The sequence below is a fragment of the Poecilia reticulata genome, chromosome 9 (assembly GCF_904066995.2).
Source record: "Poecilia reticulata chromosome 9, P_reticulata-male-v2, whole genome shotgun sequence".
Taxonomy (NCBI): Eukaryota; Metazoa; Chordata; class Actinopteri; order Cyprinodontiformes; family Poeciliidae; genus Poecilia; species Poecilia reticulata.
In genome coordinates this window covers 8,031,167-8,050,172 of record NC_088838.1, presented here as the reverse complement: position 1 = coordinate 8,050,172, position 19,006 = coordinate 8,031,167, and the positions used below count along the sequence as shown (strand labels likewise).

At 41.3% G+C, this 19,006-nt stretch overlaps 1 protein-coding gene across 12 annotated transcripts in view; it reads left to right on the top strand.

The window, feature by feature from the left end:
* Window positions 1-19,006, top strand: part of fbrsl1 (fibrosin-like 1) — a 358,314-nt gene that overhangs the window by 227,703 nt on the left and 111,605 nt on the right. For all 12 annotated transcript variants that reach the window (XM_081610487.1, XM_008417609.3, XM_008417611.3 and 9 more), the window contains one exon: window positions 14,295-14,324. In XM_081610487.1, the coding sequence (XP_081466613.1) occupies window positions 14,295-14,324 (30 nt within the window). The remainder of the gene's footprint in view (window positions 1-14,294; window positions 14,325-19,006) is intronic.

The window sequence follows — 19,006 nt, the reverse complement described above, 5'->3', positions numbered from 1 at the left end:
TAAGAGAAATGGACGAGGAATACTATGGATGTTAGCTTCTTCAGTTGTGGTACGATAGTTTCCCCTTTGCGTATTAATGCAAATTAAGGTGTAATTTGTGCTTGAACTATTAAAATGGGAAATTCTATGCATTTTCAAAGGGGTTCCCAACTATTTCTGGATCTTATCCCAGGGTCCACTGTACATTTTAAGTCTTGGAGAAGCAACACTTTTCTTCAAGCTAGCTTTTGAAGTCAAAGCTAGCTTGAAGCCTTCAGAATTTGGCTCAGCTTTCCCTCGCTCCACTCAGATGGCAGATTCTTGAACGTTTCATAAAAAGGGGGCCTCTGCGGTCTGAAGAATCAAAGACTCAGTGATGATAGTAAGGGAGTGGGGGGGCAAAAAGCAGGAGATATATGCGTCGAATAAACAGGAAAGAAGTTAAGCTCTGGCTCATAAAAATCAGTATTATAACAACATTAATTGATGCTGCTGAGTGCCATATGTGGCACCATATGGAATAGCTGCCCCAGAGGCCTGCTATAATAGACAGCCCGCAGTGGTGCTCACAACTTGGCACATTTACAAACAAGGGATGTCCCATTAATATCAGCTACACAGACTGAGCAGCAGACAGTGAGGGAGGGAGAGGGAGAGACAGAGAGGAAGGCAGAAGGATCAAATCTGGCTCTGTTTATGTGCCATCTCCTTTTATTTTTTTTTATTTTTATTTTTTTAAACTTGCAAGATATTTAATGTTTATAAATATCCGTCATATTTCACATGCACCCTCAGCTTTGCTATTCCCACGGTTCCTTAATTGCAGTAATAAATCGCCCCTCCCTCTTGGGTTGCTCAGACCGCCCTCCGTCCGCCCAATTGCCACTCCCTGCACAGATGTCCAGCAGACCTTTCATGGCACACGCGGGTCCACTCTTGAGCAGGTTAGGTGATTCATGACAGCTTGATAAAGGTGGCGTGAGCGAGCTCGGCTTAACCTCTTGAAGCCTAATTGTAGGGCAGCTCTTTATTTACAGCTGCTACCTGCAATTTGCAGCGTTTCCTGTTCTCAGTGCTGCTGCTTCTGCTGCCGTCTTACACCTAATGATGGCTAAAATAAGTCCAGGTGCCCACAATGTCAGATTCCTTTGAAACGCATTTCATTTAAACCAAACTTTTCAAGTGGATAACTTGTTCTAAGTGTTTGTAGTGCCTTGCATGGATATATCACATCACAAATACAAACTTGATTGTATTTTAGTCAGAGATTATGTGATGGAGCAACATAAAGTAGTAAATTTTAAAGGGAAAGTAAAACGTTTTATGGTTTTCGAGAGTTTTCAGAGACATGTTGAAGGGTCTGTTATTTTGCGAAACCACGTTTGACTGCATTTCCAGCTGCAGGTCTGTTGGATTCATCTTGGCAAAACAGCTCAGCTCAGACTGGACAGAGAACATCTATGAACGAAACAGCTGTAAAGTCTTGCAAAGACTCAGGTGAATTAAGGACTGGACTAAGGCTGGGAAATAAATCAATAACAATATGTACCGTAACAGACACACGATCAATATCGATAAATGATACGTCTGATAGAATTTTCAATGGTTTCACTGAACTACGATCCAGAACCTCACAGGATTCTGGGAGATGTAGACAAAGGAAAGTTAAGCTAAGCAAGGTTGGTGGCATTACCACTCACTCTTTGGTTACCTAGCAACAACCTGCTGAGGAACATGTGCAGCAGCAGTTTCAAGTTTCGCCACCATGCCTCATAACTGCTTCAAAATAATAAAAAAACAACGACATGGCGTGAAAACTGGATAAAAGAGAAAAGGTTACGTTGCCGGTTTGGCAGTACTTCGGATATTTAAAACAAACAGAAAAAAAAAACCTAATCAATAATTATCTATCGACCAACACAAAATGCTTATATTGTCATACTTTTTTCAGCCATATCGTCCAGCCATATTCTGGACTGTGTCTGTGCATCTACCTGAGCTGTGGAACGCTGCAGCTCCACGTTTCCATTTAGTTGGATGGTCACATCTTCAAAGGACAGCGGTGGTGTCTTTCTCTTTTCGTGAATTGGTCCCTCACATAAATAGCACAGTGAGGTCTGTGGTTGAAGACTGTCAAAACCTGAACAAGTTCAAGGGGTGAACATAGTTTTTGCCAGGCGCAGTGTATGCCCCCTGGCAGGGAAGGGAACAAGGTTCTCATGAAACAGAGTTGTCAGCCGTTCTGTTGAGCTTCATAGATTGTGAGGTAGAACAAGAACAGTGTTACAGCTGTATCCTCTCTGACACAGAGGTAGGCAGATGAAGAGCAAAAGATGGGAAAGAGATAGAAGGAGGGAGGAAGAGGTAGAGCAACAGAGAACGCTCTCTCTCTCTGTCTTTCTCTGATGTGCACTGATGTAGCTACAGCTCTGGGTCAAACGCTGCCAGTGTTTTGTGTTCATCTTCGTCTCGTCTCCCCAGTGCTCCTTTAAATTATTCACAGCCTGAAGTGTACAATGTGCCTGCCTCCCTCTTTCCCCTCTCTCCTCCCCTTCCACATCGCTCTGTCTCTCCTTGACTGTCTTCCCTTCTCTTACATTCTCCTTTATGTGACAGAGTTTCGGAACCTTCCAGCCTTTTCCATCTACCACCAAGCTATCAGTACAGACACCATCCCTCTCGCACATTTGCAAAACTCTTGCTCTTTCATTCTGATGTCAAAACTAAATCCAAGGGTTTCTTTGTGTTGGACGGTGAGCGTGCTAGCTGTTAGCATCACGTTTCTGGAACTTCCAACCCGTACTATGTGTCCAAATGTTCTTAACACTCTGTAACTTTACTTCATCCAGGATGCAATGATTAACCTTGATCAACGATTATGACATTTATGTTGTTTAGTTTTTATTAGTACATGTACCTACTATAAACCTAAATTGCACTTTGCATGTAGGGAAATAACTTTGTGCCAAGATGTGGGTCTGCAACACCAACTAACATGCTATGTTAGCAAGATTCAAGCCCTGTAATTAGGGCTTCAACATGAACACATGAATTTTGATTAATTGATTATACAAATTTTGAAAATGTTCATGCAATTAATTACTTTTTTTCTTGGGAACTTTGGATGTTCGTGTTTCTGGTACGCCTGTGAATCTGACGTGCCATGGGTCTTTGCTTCAAGAAGCAATCTGATGGAACACCAGAAAAAAACTGTAGTTGATTGTAGTTGCACTAAATTTAGTTAACTTATCACCAAAGACATTCAAGCCTAAAATACCATCTCTATGCAAAATATGCTACAGCAGCGCAGATGGCCCCAACGAATACAAGTCATGTTTGATAAGCTAGATCTGTGCTGGTCATAAACTCAAAATCAACAGTCTTTGGTGTAGTTGTTGCTACTTACTGAAGAAGACCTGGAAGTCACTTTCATCATCAGAGATGTGTGTGACATGAAGTGAGAGCAATCTTTAAAGGTATAAGAAGACATTTAAAAGGCTGCAACAGAGTGAGAGACAGCAAGACTTCAGCAGATAGGCTCAACATATTGCAGCAAAGTTTCTTCAATTGATTATTTGTTTTTAAAAGGTTTTTCGTGACTCTAGTGGCTTTTATTTAACAAGTGTCAGACAGGAAAGTGGGCAATGAAAGAGGAGAAATACATGCAGCAAGACTCATCTGGCCAGGAATTGAACCTGTGGCGCCCGCGGTTAAAACTAAGGCCACCGCGGCACGCCATTATATTATTTTTTTTAAATATCTCTCTATTATGTTTAATGTTGATTGGGCAGAAGTAAAGTGCTGTAAATTGCAGTTCTTACTGAAAGAGCCACAATTTTACAAACAAACAGATACTGTAAAATCAAGCATAATATTTAAATCTGTGCATCCAGTACGTCTCGGTGAGAGGACAAGCTGTGCCCCTCACGGCCACCTACGGAGTGAGCAGAGATTAGCTGAGTCCAGTTCCAGCCATTGCCCACAGGACTCTCATTTGTAATTCTGCACCCTGTCTGTAAGAGCGTTTGATCATTGCAAAGAGTGAAGAGGAGGAACCGGGGAGGGGCAAGGGGAGCCAAAGCTTTCGCCCTCTGCATCACCCCCCACCTCCCCAAACTCTTTACCCGCTCTCGCAATTGCTGTCACCCTGTATGAATGCCCCCTCTGGCCTGATGACAAGTCTAGCGTGAAACACTTGGCTGCCCCCTGAAATTAGCAGTAGAGCCCCCCGGCAGCACAAGCTTCTCATGACCAGCACACAGTGGGCTACCGCCAGAATCTTTTCATTATCACTGTGGCCTGCCAGCCCCCCTGACTCTACTCGTTCTGCCTCTTCCTCCATCAAACCTCCCTCTACTCCTCCTTCCCCCTGTGCCTGGGCCAGAGCTCAGTCAACAGCATCTGTAGGGCTCATCACGGTACTGTCGGAAGGAAGAGACAGAGCGTTCCAGACTTCTTCATCTGCGTACATTGCTAGATGTTTCCTGTTCGTGTTAAATGTTTGATTTGGTGCGAAGAAATCCTGCGTATGCATATGTGCTGCGTTTCTGTGTCTCTGTATGTTGGCTTGACTGGATTAGCGGGGGAGAGAGAGTTAGCAGTAGCAGTATGGAGTGAGACAGAGAGAGAGGGAGAGAAAGGAGAGTAGAACAGAGCAACGCCTGGAGGCTCAATCTGTTCCTCACTGAGCTACATCAGTGTTAGAGACGGCGGCCCGGGCCGCGGGGAAGCCTCCACTCGCTCCATCAAACTGTCAGGCAGCCAGCGGAGCTGCACAGGGAGACTCTCAGCTGCCCCCGGGGCCAGTTCAAGTCAACATCCCATTTCCTTGCCTCCTCACCTAATTTCTCCTAGGCCCTGACTTAAATTTCCAATGCCCAGTGTCTCCCACTGCAGCTCAGCAGCACCGGGCCCGGGGCCATGTCAAAACACAGCGCGGTGCTCTGTAGTCTGTGTGTGTGTGTGTGTTTTAGCATTTCTGACCTTATGAAGCCCATTTTGCCAACATATACGACTATGTGAGGACTTGCTGCTCTTTATGGGGCCCAAAGTTGAGGCGCCAGAAGGAAACGTGCTGTTTTTGGGCCCAGTGGTTAGACTTAAGACTAAGGCGTAAATGGGGTTTATTGTTACTATAGAAATCAATGAAAATTAATGGAAATCAATGCAAAGTCCTTATGAAAATAAGTATTCTTTGTGTCTTGTATTTCTTACATTTTCCTAACGTGTACTATGTTGTGCGGACCATCTGCTCCTTATGAGGCCCAAAGTCTAGGCCCCATAAAAGGAAGTACTGCTTTAGTGTTAGGAGTAAAGTTCAGGTTTAGTGAAAGTAGTTTAGGTTGGATTTAGGGGAAAGGTTAGGGTTGGGCTATAGAAATGAATGGAAGTCAATGCAAAGCCCTTGTGAATACAGAAAGTTATACTGCATGTTTGTGTACGTATGAGCGTGTGCATGCGTGTGTGTGTGTACTTTTCTAGCTAGCCTCTTTGGGATCATTTCTGGCATATTTACTAACCTTCTAAAGACCGATGTGTCTAATGGGCACTAATTCCTGGCCCTGGTACAGTGGACCCCCTTGTTTAGGGTCAGGGTTAGCAGGTATGATGTGAATTAGGTTTTGGTTAAGGTTTGGGTTAGGAAGAGAGTCGTACTTATCAGGGTTACAGAAAATGTCTGGGTTAGGTATAAATGCAGTTATTAAAATGAATGGATGTCAATACAAAGTTCTAATATTGGTAAAAAAAAAATATGTGTGCGTGTGTGTGTGCGTACGCTAAACACTAAAGTTGAGATGGCAAACCAGCTATGGTCACACAAACAGAGGCCAGAGGAAGTAGGAGAGCTTATGAAAAAAAGAGGGTTTCTTATTTCTTCCAGTCTTTCTCATCCTTTAGCCCGTTTTTCTTCCTCCAATGTATTCATAGCACAGTTGTGTATTCCCCGTCCCTTCAGGTTTTTTGGCAGTTCTTTCTCTCTGAGCTGAATAAATGCTCCCCATTTGCTCATACATCTGCCATTACTGTCTGTTTTTTCCCCCCTTACCAAACTACTCCAAGCATCACACTAGCCGCTCCGCCAGTTCTGTCACTCCCCGCCGGGGTTTCGCTGAAAGCAAAGGTTTGAGGGATTTGGAGAGGACAAGTCGGTCATTTGATTTAGTGAAGGAGGGGAATCGCTCTTCAAGTCCACACTGCTATCACCATCAATCTGTCCAAATCCTGCAGCTCTGCAGCCTGCTCCCCGCTCCCAACCCCACTGACTTCCTCCAGGACCTCTCTAAATACTTTGCATGGAAGTGAAGTGAAGCAGTGCCAGGTCTCAGTGCTGTTTACATGGACTCTGGGTAATGTTAAAAATCTGCTTAGTTTGGCCCCAGGTCAGGACTATATCTCTCCTCGCCCTGACTTGATTTACATGACCCCTGCTGACTCTTCCCTGAAGTGTGTCAGCTCTAGACCAGAGGCGGCTGCTGTGTCTGTCTAATGCAAAGAGCCCTGAACTTGTCTACTTCAGTCCCCCTTCACTCTCTCATTCGCTCTCTGTCTTCTCTCAATAGGCAGCCCTCACCCCACTCCCCCAACCCGCACTGTAAAAAGAGGCTTTTTTTTCTTCTTTTTTTTTTTTTGCCGAAGCCGTCTCTGTTTGCACAGCCAAGTCCAAGGTCCCGGGCTCAAATATGGTTTTGCGTTAGAGCCTGTCTAGGCTTCCCGGTCGATATCATTTCTGCCCGGCAGAGCTTTTTCTTCCAAGCTCATTCCCCGCGGACCCTGCATCTTCTCTGCGATCAATACTTTCCTAATCCAGGACTCCCAGGTTGACCCTGAGTAATCAGCTGACTTCCCATTCAGCCCCGTCGGGGAGGTCAAGTGTCAAATGGCTGTATATATTTGATCCTGTGACCAGATCGCTGTTCTGGGTGCTTCTCTCACATGCAGCCAGAGGGGTCAAGAGAATTCGCTGGACAGATGTTGTCATTTTTAATTTGACTGAAATGCACTTCAGTTGGCGCCACATCGGCAGCTAAACCACAATACTTGACAATGTTTTGTCATTTTTGCCCCATTTAAGTCTGAATCTGATCAAATATTCCAGCACAACCTAAGAAAGTAACTTAAAAAAGTATTCACACCCAACAAACTTATTTTACTGTCACCCTGTTATAGCCATGCAATTTTATGCAATAGAACAACATAAAAGAAATGCTTCAGAATTTTTAATAAGTAAAAATCAGAAAACATATTGGTGCTCATTTCTATTCTATGATGTTAATACCTGTATGTACTTTAATCACTCTGTAAGTAAAGCTGTTCTATGAAGACATGGCTCTTCACTGGAGCTGAAATTTAAGCACACCCATGTTAGAATGGCCCAGTTAAAGTTCAAATCAAAATGCAGTTGTGAGAATTAAATTTTTTATACAGATGCTTCTGAGGGAATTTGTGCTATTTTTTAAAAGAAGTATGTGCAAAAAGTTTACTGTAAATATGCAAATCCAATCAGGACATAGAAATCTATTCAATAAATGGAAATATTATTTTAAAGTTAAATTAGTTCATGAACTTTATCATTAAGTGAAACACGTTATGCAGATTAATTACAGCAAGATAGATGTTTAAAAGCCTTTTTTTCCTGTTAATTATGTTTTTTTTTACAGTTAACAATCCTCCAAACGCCCCCCAAAAAGCTGAAATGCAGTTTTAATGAAAAGTATGTTTAATACTTGGTTTTAGAATTTTATTTTCAAAAAGTACTTTTAATCGTGCAAACAATCCTCATCAGAACACGTACTGTAATTTAATAAATACGACTGCACCTCAAAAAACTGTGGTTCAACAAAGTATTAAATCAGGTTGGCTGAATACAAAAGCATGCTGCACAAAATACTTATTGGCATGACATTTTTGAAAATCCAAATTTTTCTTCCTGTGATGGTATATCATAATAAAAATAAAATTCCCATAGAATCCACTGAAATTTGCGGTTTCAACATCGCATCTTGTCCAGTCGTTTTTCAGGGTCGGTTAGTGGAAACGGCAAAGTTCGCTTCTTTGCACAAGATAAATGAAACTTCCCGATGTGTCGCCGACACTCCACACACTTGACAGCATGTCCACGGATGGATTTGAGGTTCTGTATCCACGCCCCCATCCCGACAGCCACAGGTCCCACACACCCCCACCCCCCACACCTCATCCCAGCATCTGCAGGAGGGAAATTGCAGGAGAAAATTGTTGTTGTTCAACCCGTATCTGACACTTCTTTGGTCCTCAACTATCTAAACGGACCATTACCCCCTCGGTGGGCTCTCACTCCAGGAGGTTGGGGTTTGTCAAAACTCTTCTTTTTTTTTACCATCTCTGGTATCTCAGTAGAAATATCTTCCGTTTTTGAAGCCATTTGTGCGTTTTTTTGTGTTGTTATTCACTTGAATAGTGAACTGAACTGGCAGCTGTCAGAAGTAAAACAAACATCCCAACATCTGCAATGTTTTTTTAATTAATCCAATAGTAACCTTAGCTTCTTTTATTTAACTCCTCTTCTTCCCATGTCACTTACTACACCTTAAGGAATTCATCACAAATTGCCGCTTAAACAATCGTTTGCATATGATCTCCTCTTCTGTTTTGTTTCCTTTTGTCTATAACTTCTATTGGAACAAACAGAAAGTGACAAATAAATGCCAGGAGCTCTGGAAGCTCTTGCATTGCATTTTTTTTTTCTCTCTCTCTCTCTCTCTCTCTCTCTTTATGTTTTCTTTTTGCATGTCCCGCAGCAAGTACAGGGTTGCGATCAGTATTCAGGATGACAGTTGTTGACGCCCTGCCAGTATTTACTTAACCAGGCAAGTTCCTCTTTGGTTCCCCCCCACCCACCCCACTCCTGCTCTGTGTCTCTGAGGCAGAACCACGGCTGACCATGGCATCATCTGCTCTGACAGTGACGAATGGGACCGTGTGATTAATTTGCTCTGTCATTTTAATGCGCTCGGGGACGGAGTGCGTTTATTGTTTCTCCCCAGCTTGAAAACGCAGGCATCCATCCATCCGTCTGATTTCGGGTTGCGTTTTCTCCTCGGCTTCCTCGGCTCTGCCGTGTTTCAGGGGTGAGCCACGGGGTCGTCATCGGGGACGGCCCAGGTCGCGGCCTTGCTCGCGCCGGGGCCGCTGGCTGGAATAAGTAGGGTGTGTGTGAAGTGTTGAAAGCTGTGTAAATGTCGGTGCATGTTGTGAGGAGAGGAGGGCATGCAGAGGAAGTGGTAAACTGGGTGGATGAAAGGGAAAATGATTTGCTTAGCAAGGCCTGTCTTAGTGTAGGAACATTGCTGAACAGAGGTTTGTGCAAACTCAACATCGACATGAAGTACATTTTCATTTTGGTCTTTTGCTTAATTTATAAAGATTAAATTTAATGTTTCCAATCCACACAAAATTACACATAAATTATGACATTTACACAAACACACGTTAATCTGTGAAGCCAGATTAACATGAGAAGATGTCGTTTCCACTAACGGATGCATGGCGATCGTAAGGCACCACAGTGCAAGTTCACTTATAGATGCGCTAAGGCTGCACGATATATCGCAAATATATTGTCATCGCAATATCAGTGTGTGCAAAATATCACAAAAGACTCTTTGCAGTGCAATGATAAGAATAATAATAAGATGATACTGGTGATTACTTTTTTTTATGTTTTTAAGATGCAATCCACAAGCGTCTTGGTTTCTGTCAGGCAGTTTGGTGAACCGCACAAAGCAACGGTCACTTGGACAACTTTGCATTTTCACTTCAAGTTCATAAGTTGCCTTTTTTCATGAAGCCTTTTTCAAAACTACTGTCCTGGTGATGACACTTAAAGACGCCCCGAATGTTAAATGACAGTCTCGTTTTTCGTCTACGGTCACAATTTTCCGCTTTTATTGTATTCCTTCCTTCCACTTGCCTAAGTGAAATAGCCCAACAGGGCAATCACACACAGTACCGACAAAATTGCTGGAACATTACATCCATCCTCACTTCCCTTCATCTCTGTAGCATTCCCCCTTTCCCCCTGCCTGTGCTTAGTGTTTAGCTCCCCCCGTTCCACCTGCCTCCCTTCCCTCCCCCCTCCCCCCCCCCTCCCGCTGCGTTGTGCTGTGTCTCCGTCCCCGTCTGAGCTAGTATTCCCCTTTACGCTCTGCTCAGTGCATGCTTCTTGTAAAAGGATAAGCACCACGCTGTGCTCTTTTGATATTATTTTTCCTCCTCGCCTGCTCCAGCCTGACGAGGCCTCATCTCTAGTGTCATGGCTACCGCTGCAGCAACAAGGAGAAGCACGCACCCGGGGAATAGACAGAGTCAGTTGTTCATCTCCATCACCTACGGTTTATGCTCGTCCTTTTGTAATAGAGTGGAGCCCACCGCCGCTGTGAGATGGAAGTCATCCTTTTAGCTGCATGCCAAGAATACGTTACGACCGATTTCCTGAGGATACAAGATTTCATCCATTCTCTCTCTCTTATTTTTTATTATTTGCTTTGTTTTTGGTCTGCACGTATAAATCAAAATAGAAAAATATGCCTATTGTCTAAAATAGTGTAGCACGTTGAGACAAATAGGCGATTTAAATTTGGACTTAACTAGCGTACAACACCAACAAAAAAGGTGTTTTTCTATTACAGTTTGATAGCATATGACAAAATTAGTAGAAATGTTTCTGAATTTTCAGAAAAGAGAACATGAGCTTATAAGTACTAAATGTTTTTGTCCATTATTTTACAGATGTGTGCATCCTTGGAAACGGATCTTTATTTCAGTACCAATGAAAATGACAGCAAAAAGTATTTTTAAAAAATCATTTTTATATGGTATCTTTTTATAACACATCTGTCACTGTATACAGTAAAGTCAGAGCCCAACAAACAACAATATTGCTGTGCACTGCAAAAACACAAAATCTTACCAAGTATTTCTAGTCCAGATTTTAGTGCAAATTTCTTAGTACACATAATAAGACCAAACTAGGTTACAAGAAACTGTTTAGCAACATATATAGGAGCTTGTTTTAAGTCAATAATCCCTTAATATTGATGGAAAAAAATATTTCTTTTATAAGTGAAGAAATCTGCCAATGGAACTAGAACTTTTTCATCAATATTAATTTTTGACCTAAAACAAACTCTTATATCTTCCTGAAAAGTTACTTCTAAGTAGTTTTGTATTAAGATATTTGCACTAAAAACTAAACTGAAATTACTTGCTAAGATTTTGAGTTTCTGCATACTTCCTGTTTTTGACAAGCACTTAACCTGCGGAATACTTATTATTTAAATAATATAAAACCTTAAACTTCTATCAAAGAAGTTTGATCAGTGAAAACATAAATTTAGGTTTGTTTGAGTTCTGCTGAAGTGTGTTCAAGGGCAATATCTTGACATAAAATTGAATGATGTTATGTTAAGATTTGATGAAATTATACAATATTTATTATATCTACAGAATACATATGTGTAGTTTGGCACATGTCTGCACTTATGCATTTTCTTTCTAAACTTTGATTACAAAAAGCAAAACCCAAGATGTAAAGATCATTCTTAAACCTGCAAGATCTACAAAATCAAGATTGGTGTCAAAATAAATTAAAATTAAAAGGGAGGTAAAAGAATGTTAACAGCTCAGCAGCATAAACTTGTTTTTAAAAAAAAGTAGGCATTCACACCCCTTAAATTTTTCACATTTTGTCACCTTAGAATGACAAACTTGAATGTATTCTGTTAGAAAACTAAACATAGTAGTGCGTATTTGTAAAATGGAAACAAAGGCAAAGCAAAACATGACACAAAAGTGACAAGGCTGAAGAAATGTGGCTACTTTTACAAGCCACTGCATATATAAATGCCTGATTATAGCCGATTAGTAATAATTTATCTGATAGTTTTCCTTCTGTAGACGCAGTGTCAGTATGTTAACAAAAACAGCAATTCACATTAACAAGAATACTTGTTTGCGTGTGGAAAACAGAACCTGAACCTTCTCTGAGTGTTTATGCTTCAGTTAGTAATGTAAGCCCTAGCATTAACCCTCCTAACAGGCATTGTTCTTGTTTCCCATTGAAGCTGTGGCAGCATGGACGCCTGCTGTCTCAGTAGGAGGAATCATGCTCGCACTGTTCCCCACTCATACATGCTTCCATTATCATCTCCTGAGAGATCCTGGCCACCGAGTCCTTGCTCTGATTACTCTCGTTACTTAATTATACATTTGGACCCACCGCACTCACAACAAAAGGCTGCTGTGCCTCCATTGACCCAGGTCCCTCCTCATTGTGCCCAGCCCTGACAGGGAGTCAAACAAAATGAAAAGGCTCCACTTAAGGATGTTGGGGCAGGGCCTTAATTGACAGATTGAAGGCAGATTTGCGCTGGGGACCACTCCGCTTGCTCATTGTGGCTCCAAGCTTCAATTGCTCTGTCCCTTGTGCGTCCCGCTGTGGGGTCCAGTGGGACGGTCCCGCGGTTCCACCAGTCCCGTTTTCACGGCTTCACCACCTACCGTCTCAGGGGGGAAAGGGGTCACGAGTGAAAGCTGCAAACGAGTAGCTGCATTTCCATTGGCTGTAAAGTTGAGCAAACTGGAATTACAAAATAAATTCACCGAATAGCGAACAGAAGGGGAAGTTGTGAACGATGGCGTCGATTTTCTGTTTTAGAGTTGTAGTCTGCCTGTAGTTTTGGCAATGGCAGCAGAGGAAGTGAACGAAGCTGTTCAGTCCGTGTTGGCCACGCCTCCAAATCGACATTAACAGATTGACATTCGGATTGGCATTTCTCTCTTTGCAGTGGAGGACGGTTGTTTCCGGTAAGCTTCATAGTGCCACGGCCAAACATTAGCGATTGGGTAAAATGTTAAATTTCAAAAGAATCCACGCCTCCAGGAAGCAATCATTCTGTACAGCCGAGAGTCCAGACCCTCTGCACGAAGCAAAGCGTAGAACAAGGGGTTGGTTTTTACTGGGCTAGCCCGCACCCAGCTACCTAGCTATAGTTCAAGATAAAAATCTGAAATGGTAACAGCTCTTCTGTACAATCTTGAAATATAAGTTCCTCAAAACGCCACATAGCCGTACCTGCTCCCAAGTACCAGGGGCTTGTCGCTCCAACGCCTCAATAAAACTCAGATGTCTCCTCTGATAGTTGATGATGAGCACTGTTGCTGTGACTGAAGTGACTGAAGTGTCTACATCCATCACTTCTATGATTTTTAAGCTTATTCACATTTGATTTTAATTGCATGTCCTTTTTAATGGAAACACCACAATGGCGAAATTAAGTTTTTTCTCAAAATAAGCAGAACATCTTGGAAAATGCAAGAAAAAATCTTGGTCATATTTGTAATAGAAAAACAGCTATTGATAAAAATGGAATAAATGGATTCAGATTTCAACTTTTACTTTTATTATCATTAACTTCACCTTAACTTTCTCAGAGTAATTTACAGCCTTTGTGTAAGTTTTTTTTTTACGTATTTATTTGCTGAAAAGAGACATTCCTGTCTGTGAGCATACCTGAAATAAAAAGCAGTGTCCCCCATTATCTGTTTCTCAGCGGCAAGGCCTTAGATTTCCTTTTGTCCTCACTACACCTCTGAGCCTAATCGCCACACGCTTTAGAGGCGAAATGACTTATAATTAATTTTTTTTTTTTTTTATTCGGCGTCGAAGACAAACCACTTCACTTCTCCAGTGAATAGAAAGTGATTTGGCCCTCTGCCACGCTAGTCAACGCACATATCAGAAAACAACCTTTCTTGTTATTCACTTGGTTTACCCTTGTAAAAGTCTGACATAGAAATTAAAGGCGGGCTCATCACAAAGCAGATTTGAAATACCACACTTAATAGGCGCAGTAAGAATTCAAAGAATCTGTCCTTGAGATGCTATCGTCCAATTTTAAAGCACACTTAAAGGGCTAAATGACAAGCTGCAGCTGAATGCAGAATTACCGAACAGAGCTCTTTATAATAGAACCGTGTGTCGCAGTATTCGTTTTCACATCTTTTGCAAACTTCCAGCATTGAATTTGTAACAAAAACATCAGAATGGCTTTCTGTGTGTCTGTGCGCTCCTTTTGAAACTTTGAGAGAAAAAAAAACCCCTCTCTCTTTGACTAACACACTCTCCTTTCCGTCTTCATCCTGTGCTGTTTGCTCTAAGAGCTGACAGTGAATAAAAGGTGGCACACAAAAATAACATCTGCAATGATCATGCTACGTGGGGGAGCCGAATGAATAATTCCTAACATTTCCCCGTGTTTGTCTGTTTTCTGTTACAGTGTGACAGCGAAAGTGACATTGACGACAAGGTAAGGCTGCTTTTCCTGTGTTTATTCACACGCCACATGAAGTGACTGGGAGTTGTGAATAACAAAATTAAAGCTCCCGTCTAGAGAGAGAGAGAGAGGCGGTAGTCAGAAGGTGTTGTTGGGTGAAAAAAAAAAGAGCTGCAGAGAACCACACAGCCTTTGTTGATTATTTTTCATCTTGGAGAGATTAAAAAAAGCCAGCAAAACGAGTCACAGAATGAAATTTATTTTATGTTGTGTGTAAAAACACTGTATTTTTTGGAGTAAATTTAAAAAAATCTTGAATTGTCCAGAATCTATTATAGCAGCATGGGTAATATCGGTAAAATGTTGCATCTCTATGAGGCATGCCATTGCAGACGCAAACAAATTTTACATCTGTGAAAATGTGTGAAAGTCCCTGGTGGCACAATTATCGGCAGCCCCAATAATTTCTTTTAAAACATGTCCGCTTTAAAACCCATATTTACCTTGCCGCCATGCACGGTGAACAGGATTTAAAGGAGTTTAGATGAAATACAAAGTTCACTGTTAGAGAAGCACAGCAAAGAGTTGGTCTTTGGGGATTTCTAAGTCTCCGTGACAACCACTGGGCTCCATCTGCATGCCAGCAATCACAAATGTAAATCTCCATAGTGCTTCGCCAGATTAGACTAAAGCCCCCCTCTCCGTTGTCAAGTCTCACTCTATCTGGTTAATGTTTGGTTCTAGCCAAGGTGGGTGTGTCTCCATTGGTAGATTGTTCCTCACTATATGGGCTTGAATATGGGCAGGAACACATGTGGGGATGTGGGAACTTGGGCGGGCCGTAACCACACAGGAGAGTCGGTCGACGCTACGATGATGTTACTTTTAGACAACCCGTTTCTCTGAAATCTCTCGGTGTTGACCATTAACATGTGATGTCACGCTCTTCAGAGAGCAGACCACTTCGCCTTCGTGGGTTCTTTAACAACATTTGGGCATGTGAACTCCAGTGAAATGGTGATAGGTTGCTGTGCGGCTGACTGAACAGTAAAGGATGCAAACCAAGCTTTTTATTTTATTGTAAACCTTTTGATAAGAAAAGAAGACAGCAGTGGATAGCAGCTGTCAATTGTAAGGACTGTCAGCGGATTTGTCGCAAACAATTTTTCCCAGGTAAGAAGATTAACATTCACATACTTTATAAGTAAGCTCAGGAAGACGCCAATCTAAGTAACCGTGGAGACAATGCCACACCCTCAAAGATCCCTGTCACTGTATTTAGTGTGCTGGACTTAACAACAACTGCAAAACTATTTCTCAACATTTTTCTCTACTAAATAAATCCTCTCAAGGTAAAGGTTGATTTTTTTTTTCAGTATTTTTCTGTATGAAGTTATAGCACTGCAAATAAAAATTAATTTAATTTAAGGCTTTTTGCACACATTTACCAGAGGTACCAACAAATGTGTCTGTCAGTGAACATCCAACACCTAACAGAGGCTTCTTATCTCAAGGTTAAGCGTTTATTATTTCAGCTCCACATTTCAGAGTTTGTAAAAAGAAAAAGTTTTCTCCTACAGGGAAAGTTATTTTTTTTTTTCTTAAAGTTAACCATTTGATAATTCCCTACCAGTGCCATATCAGTTTCACCTTTGTGAATGTGTTTGTTGCCGACTTAAAAGCGGTTGGCTGATAGCAACCACCTGTTTACAAGATGAAACACCTTTGGGGAATCTCACGCATCCTAATTCCTCCACAGTTTAGCAATTACCCTCTGGTAAATGAATAAGATAGCATGCCTAATCTTCTGTAAGCATAGCTTTCGGTTCTGTGGAAACGTCTGCAACTCTCCTTATAAATAATACATTGATAGCAAACGCAATTTGCATTAACTGTTGCCTGGCAAGTCAATAGGCTTTTATCTCTTTACTGAAGCGAGAAGGAGCGGAAGACGCCCGCTAGTTGACACGTCAAAAAAAAACAACAACAAAAAAATGCAACTAGCTTGTCAGTTTCCATGCCGCTCCTCGGCAGCAGCGTGGAGGGTAAAACTGGATAGGAAACTCAGTGTTTCTGGTACAAGGTTTTGTTTTCTCTTCTGTTCAGGTACCTTCTGACACACATCTTAACACTGTGTCAATTAAAGTTTGATTCTGCAGTTGAAAAACAAGCTACGTTCAAGAAGTTTTAACGAATCTCAGGGTTTTTTCTTTTTTTTTTTTTATCCCTGTGTGTTTCTGGTAAACAGTCCAAACATTTTTTTCCATATTTAGAGTTTGATTAAATGTCGTTGAGGGTTACTTCAAGGCCAGGTTTTTAGCCAACTTATGTCTTTATCGCTACACTCTCCACTCTTGCCATATAACTTGGAGTTTTTCCACATTTTGTCACGTTACAGTTCCAAATTTTAGTGTATTTTATTGGGACTTTATGTGATAGACCAAAACAGAAGTGCACAATGGTGAAGCAAAGGTCAACTTTTGCAATAAAAAACTAAAAAGTTTAACATACATTTGCATTCAAACCCATTTACTCTGATGCCCCTAAATAAAGCAAAATAAATTGTCTTCTGAAGTGACCTGATTTGTAGATCCAGTCGCTCTGTATGCAGTTTAGTCCAAATGCTGTTCTGCTGTTCTGTCAAGGTGTCAGAAGTCTTAAGAACATCAGCGAACAAACAGAACCATGAAAACCAATCAACACAACATAACACGTCAGGGAGACAGCTGTTGAGATGCTTGAAGGAGGTTTGGGTTCAGAAACAACAGCTCAAGCTTTGAATATTTCACAGAACACTTTTCAGTCTGTCGCCGCAAACTGGAAGCCTAGAAAAAAGTCATTTTCTGAAAACAGCCACAGGAAGTCCTGCTTTCAGTTTGCCACAAGCCGTGCTGGGGACACAGAAGGAAGGTGGTCTGGTCAGCTGAAACCAAATGCTGTTTATTTTCATCTGCTTTCAGTGTGTTGTAGGAAACTAGCACCGCACCTCAACGTCAACACAGTCTGCCACATGTCAAACATGGTTGAAACAGCATCACGCGTTTTCTTCGGCAGAGTAGCCAATTTAAGAACACCTTTTAGAGAACGACCCAAAACATAAACCCAGACCTGCACTAGAATTGTTTAAATCCACCATTATTCATGTGATGGAATGGCCCAATCAGAGCTAACACCTAAATCTAACTGGGAAACTGTGGCAAGACCTGAATAAATTGAAGAGTGATAGATGAAAACTCAGCAAGGTTTAGTTGTTTTATGAAACTATTTTAGTCTTTAAAGTTCCAGCTAAAGGTTGTTCTGCAAAGTGGGAGACTGAATTCAGAAGAAATAAATCACTTTTCAGATCTAATTTGTTAAAAAAATTTGACGTCCATCAATACTTTTATGTTTACTTTACAAATATTATTGCATTAGTTTAATGTGCCACATAAAGCAACTTTTTTATTTATTTATTATTATTCTTTATTATACATGTTCAGAAAATACAGGGGAAAAAAACCACATGGAAAAATAAACTTTAAATTCAAGAACTTTTCCCATCTCACTTTGTAAACCTTTTTCCATCCATCCATTCTTTCATTCATCCATCTAGCAGTCTTTCTGCTGTTTTTTATTTTTTATTTTTTTTCCTGGTGATCTTGGGTAGACTTTTCGTCATAAGAAAATGACCTCCGGGTCTATAAATTAAAGTCTGATAAAGTGTCAAATTTTAACATGAAAAAGACGGAAGAACCTTCACACCAAACCACTGACCGGAATTAAAATCTAGATAACAACCAAAGCAGCGATGACCTTTTTATTCCTCCCAAACGCACCTTCCACTAATCAAGGTGATGAGAACTGTGAAACAACCATATCAAATTACTGAGCGGACAAAGACGAGCAAAAGATAATTTGACAAGCCATCATCAAATTCAGGTAAGAAAAAAAAAAAAAAGCTATGAAAGAAATTGGGTTTCATAAGGAGGAAGACAAACACTGTCATTTGTAATTGCCTGCACTGAAGATAGCTTGACAGCGATAATTTTCTGCAACCTTTTGCTGGAGCAGGTGCCAGCTCTTCCCCATCTATCCAGTGAAAAAGAAAAGACTCCTTTCATATCAGATTAGCAGCCACCTGAACACCCACATTGTCAGGATTTCACAGATTAACTTCATTAGAATTTGGCTTCCAGGTGCGGCTCAGGGGTGCAATCAGTTACGCTGTATTTGAATAACAGTCTCGTGTTTGCTACAGTAAAGTCAGTTCGGGTGGCTGCGTGTGGAGAAGCTTCCAAATATCAGCGCGACACTTGACAAAACTCACAGCGATGCGAATCAGGCACGTATTAGACGTCAGTTCTCTGGAGTTTGTCAGGTTTCCGCCAGTTCTCCCGACGTGACTCGATATCTGTGATCTTGTCTCCAAAACGATGCATATGTGCAATATGTGCCAAGACTATTCGGTTTGCCCCAAGACCAGAACACGAGAAAAGACTTAACCTTCCCACTCATTACTTACTCGACCTATGATTCAAAGCTTTTAGTCTGTCATGTTGAAGGACAGGTTGATAGGGACAAAGCAGAGGCATGCTAACATTAGCTCCAAAAGGTGAGATTTTTTTTAAAGGTTGTACTGAGTCAGACATACATTTCTAAAGGTACCGTTATGCATTTAGTTATTTATTACCATTTGTCTTTTACGTATAAAGACAATATACTATTTTCCAGCAGTT